We start from the raw sequence: 19,625 nt of genomic DNA, 5'->3' as shown, positions 1-19,625 counted from the left end.
TTTGGAATGCTGCTATTCATGCCAGAGGATGCTTAAATATGTTCAGTAGTTAGACATTGTGTAAGCTGACATTCATGGTAGGTTTTGTAGGAAAAACAAAAAGAAATCGAAGGTTTTCATGACTTAAACATTGGTGGGGCTAGAGATTCTGTTTTTTGCTCACTTGTCCTTAAAGCGCTATGACCACTTAAGTAATTTAAATTGGTCGTAATGTCTGGAGCCTTTATGTGCAATGTTTCGCTGTGAAACATTCATATCGAGTTTAAGTTATTCATTGCTGAAAGTCATTGGGGCATTAATTCTGTGCACAATGACTGGATTGACTTCTGCAGAAGCACCTCAGAGAACAAGATTCTGAGTACAGTAGGGATGCAGGCACACTGTTCCTAAACTGTTTTCCCATTAATGGGGAACTGGGCTAGGATACTCCTGGCATTCAAAACGTAACAACGATTTAACCTGCTTAAAGTGATAAGCACATGCAAAATGTGAATGATCTGGTTTTGTAGAGTGCTCTTTAAAATGTACCATGATTACACTATTGCTAGTTAGAATGCTATGCAAGAACACTTAATAATCTACTGTGCCATGAACTGTAGGTTAATGGGGCACTATAGTCACCAGAACAACTACAGCTTATTGTATTCTGGTGAACAATCATTAGTTCAGGCTTTTTACAGTAAACATTGACGTTTCAGAGAAAATGCAGTGATAACTCCACAGGCCACTCTTCAGATGGCTACTAGAGGTGCTCCCCCCTTTGCATGTCTCCATGCACTGATTCAATTGATCTCTGAAGAGATACTGATTGCACAGGGCTCTGTTTGACTTGTGCTGGCTCTGCCTCCTTGACAGTCTCAGCCAATCCTACGGGGAAGTTTTGTGACTGGCTCAGATAATCATTTCTGATGATGTCGGCCAAGCGGGCAGAGCCAGCAGCAGCAGACTGGAAAAAGTAAGTCTTACTATATTAAGGGAGCTGGTGGGATTTTTAACAGTGTTCCTTTAAAGAGTTCTAAAATATCTTATACAATCTATGGACAGGCCTAGGTTACTTAAAACAGTCCTGTGAGTCATATGGGATCAAGGCTACTATTCCACACCGATCTGCTGATAAACCAGAGGTTCACAAAATTAGTCAGAAAGAACTTGCACTGATCCAGGATTTAGCGATTATTGTTAACATCTAGAGCAGTGTTTTGTGAAAGGGTTTAAGTAGCTATTTTCTTAAAATGTTCCAAAGGTGTTGCATTGTCAGTCATGTGGCTTTATAAAGGGGGGGGGGTCTCTCCTGAAGGGCCGGGTGCATTATTGTAGAATTTATCCTACAATGGAATGTCATATGGAAAAGTTAATTTCTCTCCATATAGTTAAAGGGAAACTCCAGTGCCAGGAAAACGATCCGTTTTCCTGGAACTGGAGGGTCCCTCTCCCTCCCACCCACCAATCCCCGGTTACTGAAGGGGTGAAAACCCCTTCAGTGACTTACCTGAGGCAGTGGTGATTTTCGCTCGCCGCTGTCTCCTCCTCCGCGACGCTCCTTGTGATTGCGTCGGCCGGTGGGCGAGACTGATCTCGTCCACCGGCCGAGAAGACCTAATGCGCATGCGCGGAAATGCCGCGCATGCGCATTACGTCTCCCCATAGGAAAGCATTGAAAAATCATTTCAATGCTTTCCTATGGGGTTTTGAGCGACGCTGGAGGTCCTCACACAGCGTGAGGACGTCCAGCGACGCTCTAGCACAGGTTTACTGTGCTAGAAACCAGGAAGTGACCTCTAGTGGCTGTCTAGTAGACAGCCACTAGAGGTGGAGTTAACCCTGCAAGGTAATTATTGCAGTTTATGAAAAACTGCAATAATTACACTTGCAGGGTTAAGGGTAGTGGGAGTTGGCACCCAGACCACTCCAATGAGCAGAAGTGGTCTGGGTGCCTGGAGTGTCCCTTTAATGCTGTTTTTTGTATCCTATCTTCAAAATAACTTGCTAAAAGGAGGGGACTACACTTCATTTTCAGCATCTCTATATAATCTTTATATGAGACTGCTATACAGGTTAAAAATGGCATTAATGTTGGAAACCACTAATGTGTGGAAATTAAAACCACATTTACAGTATAGAACAAATTCAATTACTAGATGTGGATCTACAATTCCCTTTATATAATATAAACTGAGCTGGGTTTACACAGGACTTACATTTTTATTCATCTTAACATTGCAATTTTAAATTAAACAAATCCCTGGGAGTGTCTATTTTTTAGCTGTAGAAGCCTCGATCGATATCGTAAGCTAGATCCATATTTATAGACATTTATAGACATAACATTCAAAAGCAAAACATGTTTTGTTGCAAAATTACAATTTGCTTTCTAGTTTATGTATAATCTTCCATTGGCAACCCTGTCAAAACATGTACTGGTGGTTCGCCTAGAAATCCAATATATACCATAGTTAACAATGAAGTGGTACTTCATTTTTTTTTACTGAACTGAAGAAAATAATTATATAAAAGATTTTAAAAGTATGCATTGTATAGTGGTGATAATGGTATCAACGTATTTGTTTTTGGCTAAGAAATTTATTATCGCCATTTATATAGCGCCAACAGATTCCGTAGCACTTTACAATATTATGAGAGGGGGGATTTAACTATAAATAGGACAATTACAAGAAAACTTACAGGAACAATAGGTTGAAGAGGACCCTGCGCAAACAAGCTTACAGTCTATAGGAGGTGGGGTATAAAACACATTAGGACAGGAGGTAGCAATCAAATAAGGTGGGAGTGAAGCAGAGCTGGAGGAGAGAGTAGAGTGCTGCCCTTTAGGAGAGAGCAGGAGACAGGTATGTGAGGCAGAGGTTACTCTGGGAGGCCATAAGCTTTCCTAAAGAGATGGGTTTTAAGGTACTTTTTAAAAGATGCAAGACAAGGGGAGAGTCTGATGGAGGTAGGCAGGCTATTCCATAGGAAGGGAACCACCCGCGAGAAGTCCTGCAAGCGTGATTTGGCCATACGGGTGCGAGCAGCAGCCAGGAGAAGGTCACGGGCAGAGCGGAGAGACCGAGAAGGGGCAAACCTATGGATCTGTGAAGAGATAAAGAAGGGGCTAGAATTGTTCAGTGCTTTATTGGTATGGGTTAGCACTTTGGCTTCCTGTATCCTATAGGAGTCAATTCAATGTAAGGACTGACAGAGGGGTGAGGTGTGATAAGACAGACGAGAGGAAAATCAGCCTGGCCGCAGCATTCATTACAGACTGTAGAGGGGCAGTTCGGCTTTCGGGAAGACCAATAAGGACAGAGTTACAAAAATCCATGCAGGGAAATTAGTACAGCATTAACAAGCTCCTTGGTAGCATCTTGTGTAAGAAATGTTTTTAAGATGGAATCTACAGGACTTGGTGTCATACTTGATTCTGGCCTCACATCCAGCATGTTACCAAGACAGTGCGCTTGTCGGCCGATATTCGGTATTTTCAGCAATATCAATATCGGCAAATAGAGATACTGATATTGCCAATAATACATACTAGGACAGTTGGGCCCATGACAAGCCCGGGGGGCCCAGCAAACGCTTACTTATGACAGGGGAGCTGCTGGGAACGTGAGTCCCGTGGCCGTCAGAGCATTGCCACGGGTTACCATGGCAATGCTCTGCGTGGCATGCTGGCTGCGAGATTTACACTGGGGAGCTGAAGGGAAGGTAAGTAAGCATTTGCTGGGCATCCCACTGCACAGTCCATGCCACCGGACCACCAGGGAATGCTATATCACCCCTCCCTGGCCAAGTAACAAGCAGGGAGGGGGGAATAAAAAAAATAATAAAATGCCTCCGCTCCCCCCCCCCCCTTTACACAAATTACATACCTACAGAAACACACACACACTACACACTACACAAATAAACACTGCATCCACTACACAAACACACACAGCTCCCCTGTCTAAACACACTGCATCCACTACATGTGGCATGTATATTTTGTGCATTTACCTTTAGAAATAGTTTTATTTTCTTCCTTTCAGTTTGTTCAATTTGAGATTTTTATTTATTTTCAAAAACAAGAAAGTTTATTTCTTTCAAAATGGTAAATGTACAGAATATCGGTAAGTTATCGTCTATCGGCCTGAAAGTTTACAGATCGGTATCGGCTCTAAAAAAAAAAAAAAATCGATCGCTAGTGGATACTACTAACTTGAAGGGAGAGCGAAAGAGGAGGAAAGACAAGGAGCGCAGTTTTAGAGAGATTGAGTTTCAGAAAGCGGGAGGACATCCAGTCAGAGATGGAAGAAAGGCAAGCAGTGACATGTAATAAAACGGTCATGTTTCCAGTTGGTACTAGATTTCTGTCAAAGTCTTTGCTCAACTCTGAATTAGAACTTTCAGTAGTATGTAATCAAAAATCAATACCTTCAATAAGACTGAAACCACGGATTAACTTTAGAGTTATTTATTATAATTAATGTTTAGTATTTGGCACGAGTGAAAGGCACATTTGAAAATAAATCCACTGAAATCATAAATTACTTAGAAAAATATAAGCTGAGTTCTGTCGATATGTAGATATTCAAGAATGAGATTTGTATTTATCGGAGATCTTTTTTCCCCCAAACACAACCTTAGAGTGCCAGAGGGATGGACAAAGTGTAGGACACCCATTTGGCACTCACGTTTGTGTGTGTGTTTTTATTTATTTTTAAATCAGCAGCTAACCTGTCACTGCAAATCAGCAACACCAAACACTCAAAATCAGACGTGGACATTGAGGTGTGCAGTTTAAAAGGACTGAGAACCACAGAGAGTATATCATGGACATTACATGGTGTAGGTGAGGGTAGTGGGAGTTGCAGTCCGTGGCAGTTTGACAGAACTTTACCTATATTTGCACGGTTTGTAAACCATACAAAATTTCATATTAGATTGATCATTTCTAAGAAGGCTCATCAGCTAAAATCTGTGGCCATTGGAATGTGCGTGTATAAACCTAACTGCCAACTCTCCAAATCCCCCGTGAGAACAGTCATGCCTGTGCCTTTGTGCAAACCAGAATAGAAACAACAGTGTTCAGCATTGTGAGATCAGACACATTCATTGGTGTTTAACCCAACAGGTAAAATATAGAAACACAAGTTAACCCCCACTTCTATGTCAGTAGTATATTAGAAAAAAATCTGGGTCGACGAGTGAATACACATCTACAGAATTGAAATATATTCCTTAACACACTGAATCGCCTGCCATAGATAGGGTTAGACTGCAGCAGCACGGTCAGAAAGCAATCTAGGCCCAAGGGACAGAATTTCCACCCCAAGCAGTTCGCGATCAGAGATCAACTGTATCAAAGCCATCATGTCCACAGTTATCACAGCTGGACTGGTTGGAAGATCCAATCACAGACCAGGAAGATTCCATTGCCAACGTGCAAGCCACGCAGGAGCAATTGGCGCTGCCAGAGCAGTCCAGGTCTGCCATTTTTGTGAGTTTGATAAGGTTCTCTGTGATGTCCGTAATCTCCAGGGAAGGATTGTGTTGACGGTTCATTTCGGACAGCTCCTGATTGCTTATACACAAATCACTTTCTAAGTCCTGATCATAGGTGTCTGAGAGTGGCGAACTTATGTCGGTCCCATTTAATGTATCTGTAGCATCACTGTAGCTCTCCTGATCATCTACCGAACAGGGCACATTCAGACTGTGCCTCCGGACAATATGAGTTGCTTTGCGTGGGGAACACGAGTAGGTCACAGGACTCAGCTTCGCTTCTGCTCCACACGCAACACTCTGCTCCACACCGCTTTGTTTTGAAGTGTTTATAGATAACTAAAAAAAAAAAAAGGTTTAAAAAAAATTAGGAAACAATTTCCATCACTAGGTGATTTAAATAATCTTCACATGCATTTATATTTAACTTTTTTAAATTTATAAGCAATACCACTGTTTAAATTAGGGGTTACTACTACTGTCCGAGTTAAGCTAGATTTGGGAACTTACTCCTGTTAGCCATCGCTGATCTCTTCTGCTGGTGACATTTGCCTTACTAAGGACCCAGCTTACCTTTCATACATCATGCTTGCGTCTTCAGACTTTAGCACTTTCCTTACTCCTGCAATACAACTTCTCAAATTCTGGAGAAAACATAGTTACACCTATCCCTTCATAAAAATAAAGATGTTTAGAATCAGGCCGCTTACATTTTCCCACTTCCTCAGTAATTTGCAATACAACACTCTGAACAGATAAGGTAACTAGCAGTAGTAAAAAAACAAGCACATTATCTACAATATTTATAATCTCTCTCATTACTCTTACCTGGTTTATCAGATCTTCATCGAAATTTGGCATGCTTTTATCTCTTCGCATTGTCTTCTTCGAAGTCAAAGACCTAAGAGGGGGAAAAAACAAAAAAGGTTATAGTCTACATATATTCCTAATCAAAGACCTACTAATTAATACCAGGCACATTCCCCACCTAGCTCCGCATTAGAGACTAAATTCCCTCTTCCTTTTGTGAACGCAATGACCCTCTAGTAAACGTTAGTCCCGCTCGGTTTTCCGGATCCGAATCTGTAACTATACCAACTTTCCAAAAAAAACAGTTACAGGAGCAGAAAGTGATCACTAGTATGTTTTATAATCCTGTTTCAGTTAATCAGATACAATAAGTTACTCTGTACCATCACGTCTAGATAATATACAGCTGTCTGGTTACCAACGCTCTGTATCCCCAGACACAAACCTATTTTGGGATGACTGCTGATTATCACAGGATAGCACAGCTAGACAGCTACCCGATGTTACCCAAGGTATACAGGCTATTTTAAATGTCAGTTAATCAAACCTGCAGCCCTGTCTGACCTTCTCCATAGATTAAAGACACAGTGCACCTGTATTTGTTTTTTTTATTTTTTTTAAGACTCAATGAGATTCTTGTGCAAAGAGTGTAAATTGCATTATTTAAAGTGCAAACCAACTTAAATGGCACTTCGAAAAAGTGCAAATAGTGAGCATCCGAATGCCAAAAAGTTATCAGCAATACTCTATTGCAACTCACACGATTCCATCTTATTTCTCAATGTAGTATATAAACAAGGAGAGCATACAAGAGAAACAAAAGGGAAAATGTATATAGTATAATATTGTTATATATGGTAGCAGTGCTTTAGTATCCACTCACAATTATAGAGCAGACGAGTCTGCTCTAACTTTAACAGCTCCAAAATAAAGTGCAGGCATCAGGCTATGTAAATGAACAAATAGCCTTTATTGACAAACTTTAAAATCTGCAGACAAGCCGGGATCCTCTTTGGAACCTCCGGTAAGGCTCTCACCCCAGTCCCTTCGGACTAGGTCCGGGTTCCAAATATCGAGCAGTTCCTTCCAGGAGGTGGGCTTACGAACCTGCATGCGTGATGGTATTGTGTAAGTTGCAATAGACAGAGTATTGTTTATAACCTTTTTGGCATGTACTCGGATGCTCACTATTTGCACTTTTTCGAAGTGCCATTTAAGTTGGTTTGCACTTTAAATAATGCAATTTACACTCTGCACAAGAATCTCATTGAGTCTTAAACAACAAATAAAGATGCACAGTGTCTTTATGTTGTGAAAGTGTTTTTGGTTTGGGTTGGCACGTTTTAAGGTGCAGCTTTTTGTAATAGGAGTTTGGAAATATAATATAGCGCCACTTTTACTTGTTATTTTTGTATTTTAAAACTTCTCTAGAGATTAACATTTTGTATTGGTATTTTGTCAAAAGGCACATATTTCCCTTTAGGTTTTGAATCATGCCCTTCAGTACATATATTTATGTTTAATTTGGGGTGGGCCTGATGCCCCGTATTTACTTAGACTACAGCTCCTTTCTTAATTATAACAAATCAGATGGCTGGTTATGTTATTACCTTAAATGTCTGTTGTCCTCCCCACTTTAATATACAGCACAGCCCCATCTGCCTTTAGCAGAAAGAAGGGTGTTCTCTTAAAAAGTGGGCCGTGAAAGTTCAGTATCAGGCATTGCACTGCCATTCAGATTTAATTCCTTAAAGGACCACTCTAGGCACCCAGACCACTTCAGCTTAATGAAGTGGTCTGGGTGCCAGGTCCAGCTAGCTTTTACCCTTTTTTTTATAAACATAGCAGTTTCAGAGAAACTGCTATGTTTATACTGAGGGTTAAGCCAGCCTCCAGAGCCTCTAGTGGCTGTCTCATTGACAGCCGCTAGAGGCGCTTGCGTGCTTCTCACTGTGAAAATCACAGTGAGAGCACGCAAGCGTCCATAGGAAAGCATTATGAATGCTTTCCTATGCGACCGGCTGAATGCGAGCGCGGCTCCTGCCGCGCATGCGCATTCAGCCGATGACGTCGCGAGGAAGAAGAGGAGGAGGAGGAGGAAAGCTCCCCGCCCGGCGCTGGAGAAAGAGGTAAGTTTAACCCCTTTCCTCCCCCCAGAGCCCGGCGGGAGTGGGTCCCTGAGGGTGGGGGCACCCTCAGGGCACTCTAGAGCCAGGAAAACGAGTATGTTTTCCTGGCACTAGAGTGGTCCTTTAAGCTTTTAAGCTGAGAGAGCCAGAGAGTTCTATGTTGATCTCAGAGACAGAAACCCCAGAGAATTGTGAGAACCATTGCACAGAACTTACTTTGAGTGTGCCTGTTCAGCTTGTCGGGGAGTCTGGCCCCTGCCTGCAGGGCCTGGGCTGGTGTTGCTTGCTTTAAAAAGTAAATACATTAAAAAAAAGAGAGTAAGTTTCTATATTTCAAATGCATCGATTATAAAGTGAGCAAAATATTGCACAATGCAATGTTTAGAGATACAAGCAATATTTCTTACATTTCTTTCTGACGTGAGTGGTCTGCTCTCCTGCATCCACCGAATCACTGCCAGGTGACACGTTGTTGGATGCAGACATCAGAAGGTGTTGGAGTTTAGAATTCTTAAATTCAAAAAAATAATCAAAGTTCCGTACATCTTAGTTTCAAATGATTGATACAAAAAAATATATATATATATTCTAGGTTTTTTTTCCCCTTAAAATTTCCTTTTTATTCATGTCAAAGTTTTTAACATTTTACAGAAGTCAAAAAAGAAAATGATTAATCGACATTAAAAGCATCAATTACACCCAACACAATGGCAGGCCAAATAAAGGGACTCCAATAGTGACGAAGTGAGCAGTCTATAGTTTGCAAACTAACAATATAACCTAAAACACATTAAAAATGAGGCCATGGACATTGATTCAATTCATTTCAGAAATTCAAAGTGAATTAGAAATGTTATGCCAAATTAACTAAAATAAACATGTGGTTGCCTTGGAAAATTATTTAATTTGCCTATTTTGGTCTTAAATGTCAAATTCTAGTTGACAATTCACCGTTTGGAGAATTACCCTGTTGGAGTTTACTAATAGTTAACAATTTGTGCAATTATCACAATTTTTCTGTGTTGAATAATAAAATATGTACTGCCTTTCGTAAATTAAAGGGACAACTGAAATATCACTGGAATGGGCTTAAAACATTTTTTTAGGCAACATGAGCATCGAAACATACATTGAAACTGCACATTATGATATTCCTATATCACCCTTTACAGCAGGCAATGTATTACTGTACAATGCTCCATTTTGACAGTGTGCCGATCCCTACCTCTTTGACGTAGTCCAATGGGGTGTATTGGCGTTTGTTCCTGATATCCACGTGTGCACCATACAATAGCAGCAGCTGAACCAGGGCATAGTTGCTTTTTCTCACGGCTTCATGTAACGCGGAATTACCTTTCACGTTGCAAAGGTTCACTGATGCTCCATGCTTAGAATGCAAACAAAAAGAATTTCATTTTGATGCTCACAAGGGGCTCACAGATTAAAAGCGCACAGAGCGCATCACACCTCTAGCACATGTACGGATCAAATCGTATCACTTTTCTTTTTAAATTCGGTTTATTCAGGTGAGAGAAAGTTTCCTCATTTAGATGGAAGAGAAATTTAGAGGGACGCGCAGGTCTCCACGGTATATAAAAACAAGGAAATTAGCAGGTTTTTCGCAAGATAGGAAAGCACAAAAGACGCGCAGGTCTCTGATTCATTTTAGTTAATGATATTACATTAACCAAAATGGTAGGAAAAACACGAAGTAATCTCCAGATATAGCAATGTCAGTGTAGAACTACGCAGGGCCGCCATCAGGGGGCAGGGCCGGACTGGGAATTAAAAGCAGCCCTGGAAAAAAATATTTACCAGCCCCATAATGCGTCGCGCCAGCATAGTGTGCAAATACAGCGTTAGAAAAGATAATTTAAGATTAAAAATTATTACTCCAACGTGAAAAAAGCACATATAGGCTTAAAAAAAAAACAAGAGTGCAGATTTATTTTAAGCAGACGTGCCTTTGCATATAACCAATGTTTCAGTCCAACTACCTTGACATATTAAGAAAAGCTTGGTAATGGGACTGAAATGGTGAATGTATGTAGGGCACAACTGTAAAAAATGACGATATCTTGTTTATTTTGAAGTCCTGTGGGTGCGCTCTTCACTTTAAATATGTTATTGTGCTGGATTATGCACCTAGCAACAAGACTGGGCCAATATCTGCTCATTACATATGGTACATATCAATTACATTTCTCTGTGTATTACGTATATATATATATGTGTAAATATAATAGGCATAATTATATACATATATAACTAATACACACATAAATATACATGATATATATACACACACACACACACCAGTGGCGGATCCAGAGCCTGATCTCGGGAGGGGCACTTATAGATTTAAAGAAATAATCCATGCACAATAACCACTACTGCTCTGTGTAGTGGTTATGGTGCCAGGACCCGCTCCCAGAGTAAGTAGTCAAACCGTTTAAGAACAGTTTGACAACTTACCTGGGGTCTGCTGGGATATGGGGCTGTAGTAGGGTATAGGAGCAGTGGTGCAATGTGTGAGGGGTGCAGTTTGTGTGAAAGGTTTGGTGTGTGGGGCTGGGTGTGTGTGGGGGGCAGTGTGTGTGGGGGGGGTCTGGGCGTGTGTATGGGGCTAGAGGTCGCAGTGGTGAGAGTGAACTCTAGCCCGTAGCTCCAGCGCTAGAGTTCACTCTCACGAGAGCTGGAGCGTTACCACTGTAACCGCGGCAACGTTCTGTACTCGCGCAAGAAGGACCCGGAGGAGCTGCAGGCTGAGCTCCCGGGTCCTCTCTTCCTCCCTCCCCTGCTGGCTGCCTGCATGGTGCCTCCAGAACAGGGAGGGATATCTCTGATCTCCCCTCCGGTTCGTGAAATCACATGGTGCTTGGACAGTGCCAGCCTTGCATTGGCCAGCAGGGGAGAGCATCTGGGGGGGAAAGGGCAATTGCCCGTTGCCCCCCCTGGATCCACCAGTCATATTTATATATAAATATATATATATATATATATATATATATATTTCTTTCTCTCCCTCTCTACTATTTCTCTATCCCCCTCTTTCTCCCCTTGTGTCTCACTCTCCCTCCCCCTCTGTCTCTCTCTATTCTCCCACTGTCTCTTTCTTCCCTATCTCTGTTTTATTTTCCCCCCTCCCCTTGTGTCTCTATATTCCCCCCCTTGTGTCTCTATATTCCCCCCCCTTTTGTGTCTCTATATTATCCCCCCTTTTGTGTCTCAATATTATTCCCCCCCTTTTGTGTCTCTATAGTCCCCCCTTTTGTGTCTCTATATTATCCCCCCTTTTTTGTCTCTATATTATCCCCCCTTTTTTGTCTCTATATTATCCCCCCCTTTTGTGTCTCTATATTCCCCCCCCTTTTTTGTCTCTATATTATCCCCCCCCCTTTTGTCTCTATATTATCCCTCCCCCCCATCCCCTCCTCTCCTCCATTTACCTGAGAGGAGTCAGAGGGGGCCGGCCGCTTTCCACGCTGGTGCTGCCGGGCCGGGTGGCAGCCTCACCGGTCCGGCGGCACTTCTAATGCTGAGGACGGAAGGAGGAGGAGGGAGGAGCATGTCTCTGTACCATGCTCCCTCGCGGTTTCTGTGCTGTGAATTGTGGGAACCGCGAGGGAGCATGGTACAGAGACATGCTCCTCCCTCCTCCTCCTTCCGTCCTCAGCATTAGAAGTGCCGCCGGACCGGTGAGGCTGCCACCCGGCCCGGTGGCACCAGCGTGGAAAGCGGCCGGCCCCCTCTGAGTGTGCCACCGGACCGACCACCCGGTGGCACATACCTCTGCAGCCCCCAGGTGCCGCGGCCCACCGGGAAATTTCCCGGTATCCCGGTGGGCCAGTCCGGCCCTGTCAGGGGGTGACAACCATAACAGTTGTCACGGGCCCGGTGGCCCTGGGGGGCCCGGCCGCCCGGGCCCCACGTGTGGGGCCCATCGGGTGGCCCACACACTTAGGGCCACCCGATGAGCCCCCTCCTTCAGGGGCCCGGTCAGCGCTGTGGCCGTTGTATAGCGTGACCGGGCCCCTTTAAAAAAAAAAAAAAAAAAAAGCAGCCGCAAGTGCTGCTGGGAGGAAGTGCTCACTTCCTCCCAGCTCACTCCGCGCGGGAGGAGCGCGCCCGCCCGCTTGCCCAGCCGTGAAGAGGGAGAGCCAGGCAATGAAGAGGGAGCAGCGCCGACTCCCATCATCCCCAGCCACCCTCCTGCAAAGAAAAGGTAAGAGACAGGAGGGTGGCTGGAAAATGAGCTGTGTGTGTGCATGTATGTATGTATGTCTGTCTGTCTGTGTCTGTCTGTCTGTGTCTGTCTGTCTGTGTCTGTCTGTCTGTGTCTGTCTGTCTGTGTCTGTCTGTCTGTCTGTGTCTGTCTGTCTGTGTCTGTCTGTCTGTGTGTATGCATGTATATGTATGTGTGTCTGTCTGTCTGTCTGTGTGTCTGTATGTATGTCTGTGTGTGTGTCTGTATGTCTGTCTGTGTGTCTGTATGCATGTATGTGTATGTCTGTCTGTATGTATGTCTGTGTGTCTGTATGCGTGTATGTCTGTCTGTATGTATGTCTGTGTGTCTGTATGCATGTATGTATGTCTGTATGCATGTCTGTGTATGTATGTCTGTCTGTATGTATGTCTGTATGCATGTATGTGTATGTATGTATGTCTGTCGGTCTGTATGCATGTCTGTCGGTCTGTATGCATGTCTGTCGGTCTGTATGCATGTCTGTCGGTCTGTATGCATGTCTGTCGGTCTGTATGCATGTATGTCGGTCTGTATGCATGTATGTCTGTCTGTATGCATGTATGTCTGTCTGTATGCATGTATGTCTGTCTGTATGCATGCATGTCTGTCTGTATGCATGCATGTCTGTCTGTATGCATGCATGTCTGTCTGTATGCATGTATGTCTGTCTGTATGCATGTATGTCTGTCTGTATGCATGTATGTCTGTCTGTATGCATGTATGTCTGTATGCATGTATGTCTGTATGCATGTATGTGTCTGTATGTATGTATGTCTGTATGTGTATGTCTGTATGCATGTATGTCTATGTATGCATGTCTGTCTGGATGCATGCATGTCTGTGTGTCTGTATGCGTGTATGTCTGTGTGTCTGGATGCATGTATGTGTATGTATGTCTGTCTGCATGTATGTCTGTCTGCATGTATGTCTGTCTGCATGTATGTCTGTCTGCATGTATGTCTGTCTGCATGTATGTCTGTCTGCATGTATGTCTGTCTGCATGTATGTCTGTCTGCATGTATGTCTGTCTGCATGTATGTCTGTATGCATGTATGTCTGTATGCATGTATGTCTGTCTGCATGTATGTCTGTCTGCATGTATGTCTGTCTGCATGTATGTCTGTCTGCATGTATGTCTGTCTGCATGTATGTCTGTCTGCATGTATGTCTGTCTGGATGCATGCATGTCTGTCTGTATGTCTATGTATGTATGTCTGTCTGGATGCATGCATGTCTGTCTGTATGCGTGTATGTCTGTGTGTCTGGATGCATGTATGGGTATGTATGTCTGTCTGTGTATGTATGTCTGTCTGTATGCATGTATGTGTGTATGTCTGGATGCATGTCTGTCTGCCTGTGTCTGTCTGTATGCGTGTATGTCTGTGTGTCTGGATGCATGTATGTGTATGTATGTCTGTCTGTGTATGTATGTCTGTCTGCATGTATGTATGTCTGCATGTATGTCTGTCTGTATGCATGTATGTGTGTATGTCTGTATGCATGTATGTCTGTCTGTCTGCATGCATGTCTGTCTGTCTGTCTGTCTGCATGTATGTCTGTCTGTATGTATGCATGTATGTCTGTCTGTATGCATGTATGTCTGTCTGTATGCATGTATGTCTGTCTGTATGCATGTATGTCTGTCTGTATGCATGTATGTCTGTCTGTATGCATGTATGTCTGTCTGTCTGTATGCATGTATGTCTATGTATGTATGTCTGTCTGGATGCATGCATGTCTGTCTGTCTGCGTGTATGTCTGTCTGTATGTATGCATGTATGTCTGTCTGTATGCATGTATGTCTGTCTGTATGCATGTATGTCTGTCTGTATGCATGTATGTCTGTCTGTATGCATGTATGTCTGTCTGTATGCATGTATGTCTGTCTGTATGCATGTATGTCTGTCTGTATGCATGTATGTCTGTCTGTCTGTATGCATGTATGTATGTCTATGTATGTATGTCTGTCTGGATGCATGCATGTCTGTCTGTCTGCGTGTATGTCTGTGTGTCTGGATGCATGTATGTGTATGTATGTATGTCTGTGTATGTATGTCTGTGTATGTATGTCTGTCTGTATGTATGTCTGTCTGCATGTATGTCTGTCTGCATGTATGTCTGTCTGTATGCATGTATGTATGTCTGTATGCATGCATGTCTGTCTGTATGTCTCTGTCTGTCTGTATGTGTGTATGTCTGTGTGTCTGGATGCATGTATGTGTATGTAGGTCTGTCTGTGTATGTATGTCTGTCTGCATGTATGTCTGTCTGTATGCATGTATGTATGTGTGTATGTCTGTCTGTCTGGATGCATGCATGTCTGTCTGTATGTCTGTCTGTATGCGTGTATGTCTGTCTGTATGCATGTATGTCTGTGTGTCTGGATGCATGTATGTGTATGTATGTCTGTCTGCATGCATGTATGTCTGTCCGTATGTCTATGTGTGTATGTCTGTATGTATGTCTGTGTGTATGTCTATGTATGTATGTCTGTCTGTATGTATATGTCTGTATGTATGTATGTATGTCTGGATGCATGTCTGTGTGTATGTCTGTGTGTATTTCTATGTCTGTCTGACTGCATGCATGTATGTCTACGTATGTATGTCTGTCTATGTATGTTTGTGTATGTCTGTATGCATACATGTATGTCTGTATGCATGTATGTCTGTATGTATGTATATATGTATGTCTGTATGTCATTATATATGTATGTCTGTATGTCATTATATATGTATGTCTGTATGTCAGTATGAATGTATGTCTGCATATTATTATGAACGTAGGTCTGTGTGTATGAATGTCTGTGCATGTATGTCTGTCAGTATGTCTGTATATATGCATGTATGTCAGTCTGTATGTCTGTATGCCATTATGAATGTATGTGTGTATGGATGTCAGTGTCTGTATGTATGAATGTGTGTGTATGTATGTATGTCGGTGTCTGTATGTATGTGTGTCTGTATGTATGTTATTATGTGTCTGTCTGTCACTATGTATGCCTGTGTGTATGTCTCAGTATGTGTGTGTCAGTATGTATGCCTGTATGCGTGTATGTCTGTTTCAGTATGTGTGTCTGTTAGTATGTATCTGTGTCCTTTTGTATCAGTGTGTGCGTTTGTGTCTGTGTGTGGACCCAGTGAGCGGTATTTGGAGGCGGGCCCCAGGGGGCCCAGACCCTGAGCTGAGTTAGGGGCCCCAAAATTTCTGGTGGCGGCCCTGGAACTACGTATACGCTAGCAGTCTTCCAACCAATCACGTTTTTGACAGGGAAGTCGGTCTTGAAAATAGGCTCACTAATATATTTATATATATATACTCACATCTTTATTTTAATCTGTGGAGGAGGAAATTCTCCGTTCTCTAAGAAAGGAACACCGTAATAGCGGAGGATCGGAAGAGAGATGGTTGAAAAAGAGAATAAAAGGGGGGCATGGGGGGTGCAGCACAGTCTGTCGTCCCTCTCCCACCCCAATTTCCATTTTAATATTTTAGTGAGTATGATACTATTTTAACAGGGATTTAATGTTTTAAAATCACGTAATCCGTGCAATTATTTCCCCTAAATAACGTGTGATAATGCAAGACCACCTCCATGTAGTGCAGTGCCGGTTCCCAATTTAATGGATGGCAGGAGAAATCGATTGAAGTGGCATTGTCACCCCTGCACCCAACCCCCCTTTATAGATAATCCCACGGAATCCTCCATAGACCTCAATACTGAAGCACTAGGAGCTGAAGTGGACCTGCTGGAACATGATGGCCATGCCCATGTTGGACAGGTTCAGGTAAGTATATCTTATCCTAAACCACACATTACATTAAACTCTAACCTAAAAATATCCAGCAATAAACGAGAATCACAAGTGTAAAGCATGTATTGGGGAAGCGATGATTTATACAGCACTCAGAAAAAACACAAAGTGCTCTGTGAATATATAGGCGCTTAAATGTAGTTACTCGAATATTGTAAGTGCACACACTACCACATTCAGGTGGTTATCTCCCTATTCCACCCCAAAAGTGAAAGCAACCAATCAAAGACAGGAAGGTGTACGACACACACACCAGAATAGTGGAGTGTGTAAGGTGTACTACAAAATACACCTACCCTTGTTCTGGGACGTGGGGATATAGCCATCTGGTTGGTGTGTTGTACACCTTCTGTCTTTGATTGTTTGCTTATACAGCACTCAACCTTTGGTCTTGTGATTTATTACGATATCTCCAGAATTCCGTGGCATTATTTTCCCATAATACATGGTTCCCCAATCATACGCATCTAATATACACATACAAAATACAAGTATAAACTACAAACACTGTGGGCTGCAGTAGATGCAAAAGCACCTGTGCACTCCGGGAATCCAGCAAGTGCGAGCCAATCAAATAGCAGAGGTGTACGTACGGACAGACACCATTCTAATCTGAATTGTGTAATAGATTTGTGCACAGCAGAAAAATTTGGCTCATATAAACCAATTCGCACGGGAAAAAAAAATATAATATTAGTGTCTCTCAATACATATATTTAACAAAAAAAAGAAAACAAAAAACCCACAGCTTCTTCTCCTTACAATCCCACTGTTCCTGGTGCCACAAATGAAACTCCAAAACACGAAGCAAAATGCCTGTTCGTTGCACGTTTCGTGATTTGTCCATATTTAGTTTTGAAGTTACAGTATTGGGACAAATTGCACAAAATTCAGGTGAACTGCAAAAGATTTGAAAACCGAATGCACAATTCTAATGTTTAATCAGAACTAAACAAATATGATCTGATCTATGTATGAATCTGATAAGTATTATTTAACTATTATTTTAATGATGACTATGTCAGAAAGATTAATAATACCTCCAGGAGGACAGCAGCAATGTTTATGTGGTCGCCCATACATGCGTACATTAATGGAGTATTGCCAGCGACATCCTTTTTATTTTTCCCTGCGCTGTATTCAATCAAACATTGCACCACCTGCAAGAAAGTGAAACCAATATTATTCCGGGCTATAGTAAAAAACTAACATAACACATCATTGACACCAAACGGTCATGTATACATACAGTAATCAGGAGTAACGCACAAATATAGGACTCTACTTAAGGAGATACAATATCGAACGGTTCCCATCATCGTAACAATGATTATTGTTTTATCATTAAGGACGGTCAGAGGAGGAACATGCCAATGACAATGTGCATCACCCATTATACCAGCTTCTATTTTATGTTAACTGGGATTTTGACATTTCTCTGTCTACAATCGCAGACACCGGTAAGGGAAGACATACATCTAAGTGCCCTCTAAGGCAGGCCAGGTGCAGCGGCAGAGCGCGGTTTCCGTTCTTGGAATCGACATTAGCGCCATGCTTCAACAGCAGTGAAACCAGCACCATGTGCCCCTGCATGGCAGCGATGTGAAGTGGCGTGAATCCATCGCGGCTTGTTGCATTGACCCCGAGTCCATTAGGAGGTATCTTACTTAGCTATTGTAGCATGATATAAAAAGAAAAACAAAAACAGATGTATCAGTTAGTGACAATCCTGGGTGAAAGAGAACAGATGGCTTATTTTAGCTCGAAGTGACCTGTGTCACTGCTCCCCCTATGGTCCAATGAAAGTGAGCAGGTGTTCTGTGTCTCGTTCATTACAAATCCTTCTCACACAGTACACACTATGATAAGCAAAGCAGCACAAGGAGTTTTAAATCACTTACTTGGAGGAGGCATTGCATTGTAATAGTCGGGCAAGTCAAACATGTGAAATGTCTTACTAAATTAAAAATGACACACACAGGGTTGCTCACTAAAGAGTGTATTGTCTGACATTTAAATCACATATACTCCGCTGTGTATTAAATTAATCTAGTTTAAATCCAAAATATGAAACGGTGTATAGGATTCCATTCAGATTACGATTTAAACTACTCCATAGTTGGCGTTTTAATGCCTAAAATTACTAGCCACACCAAAACTTCGAAAAGTAATACAAAAGTTTTCAATGTCACAGACCTTCTGAATAGGGCCACACTGGTGACATTGGCACAACGGGTGGCAAAACTCCTTATTTGTAACTTGCAAATGATCAAATTCATCTTCCAAGTCGTCGTCCACCCATTCCAGGAGGTAGCGCACCTGTATATTGCAATATGAATTGTGTTAGTACAAGGAAAAATCATCAGATCTAATGCATCCATATCAGAGGTAGAAAGCCCAGGGTGCGTCCTTGTCTTGTTTGAATACACTCCCCTAAATCATTGCATATCATTTAACCTGGATCGAAAAGTTTCTACCTGCTCGATGTGCTAGAACGTGTGTCTTTTCCTGTATACCATTATCTTGGGATGTCAGTGATTAATTCAGCAGTGATTTGCACTTATTGGAATGCTTGATTAGCTGTATGAGGTTAGTATGGATACGTTTTTTTTTTTTACAGTATTATTTAAAGAAGCACAAACTCGCTAAAGCAGAAATTAAAATCTCTTGTGAAAACTATTTAGCAACAACTTACTATGATCGCTCACAGTTATGCTAGATTAAAGGGACACACTAATCCCTCACAAGTTGTACTACTTCAAATGGAAACATTGAGCCCCTACAAGATACGCCGGTGCCAGGATTGGCTGGAAGCTTTTCACCTACATCCAGGTTTAGGCAAAGTTCAAAGCAGAAGCTGCAAATCCTGAGTAAGTGCAGCAAATGCTTGAATTTCACAAATTACTAAATGTTTATAAAATTTATTTACCTTTAGGAAAATCAATCTAACACATGTGAAGGTGGCATTTTAGCAGTCTTTAAAATAATGTTAAATATCCAATTTAGTTGAACTGGATAATAATGAAATCTAAGAGATTTAAAAGTAAACAAAACAAGGGAGATTTGTCGAGGCAAACAGGTGCTATTCTGAGTGCAAATTGCTAAACGTTGAGAGACGAACGGACGGAGCCTGGCTGCTGA

General features: G+C 42.2%; 1 protein-coding gene across 1 annotated transcript in view; it reads right to left on the bottom strand.

Moving 5' to 3' along the window:
- Nucleotides 1-4,437: 4,437 nt before the first annotated feature.
- The window catches only part of ANKRD27 (ankyrin repeat domain 27), an 85,051-nt gene continuing 69,863 nt past the window's right edge, over nt 4,438-19,625 (bottom strand). Inside the window, exons 22-29 of the mRNA XM_063438089.1 lie at nt 18,681-18,803; nt 17,961-18,155; nt 17,525-17,644; nt 9,649-9,810; nt 8,831-8,933; nt 8,640-8,709; nt 6,313-6,385; nt 4,438-5,823 (exon numbers count right to left, since the gene is read on the bottom strand). Of these exons, the coding sequence (XP_063294159.1) occupies nt 5,326-5,823; nt 6,313-6,385; nt 8,640-8,709; nt 8,831-8,933; nt 9,649-9,810; nt 17,525-17,644; nt 17,961-18,155; nt 18,681-18,803 (1,344 nt within the window). The 3' untranslated portion in view covers nt 4,438-5,325. The remainder of the gene's footprint in view (nt 5,824-6,312; nt 6,386-8,639; nt 8,710-8,830; nt 8,934-9,648; nt 9,811-17,524; nt 17,645-17,960; nt 18,156-18,680; nt 18,804-19,625) is intronic.

The sequence above is a fragment of the Pelobates fuscus genome, chromosome 12, assembly GCF_036172605.1.
Source record: "Pelobates fuscus isolate aPelFus1 chromosome 12, aPelFus1.pri, whole genome shotgun sequence".
In the NCBI taxonomy this organism is placed as follows: domain Eukaryota; kingdom Metazoa; phylum Chordata; class Amphibia; order Anura; family Pelobatidae; genus Pelobates; species Pelobates fuscus.
The sequence above is the reverse complement of the archived record's forward strand: the minus strand, read 5'-3'. Positions and strand labels throughout refer to the sequence as shown.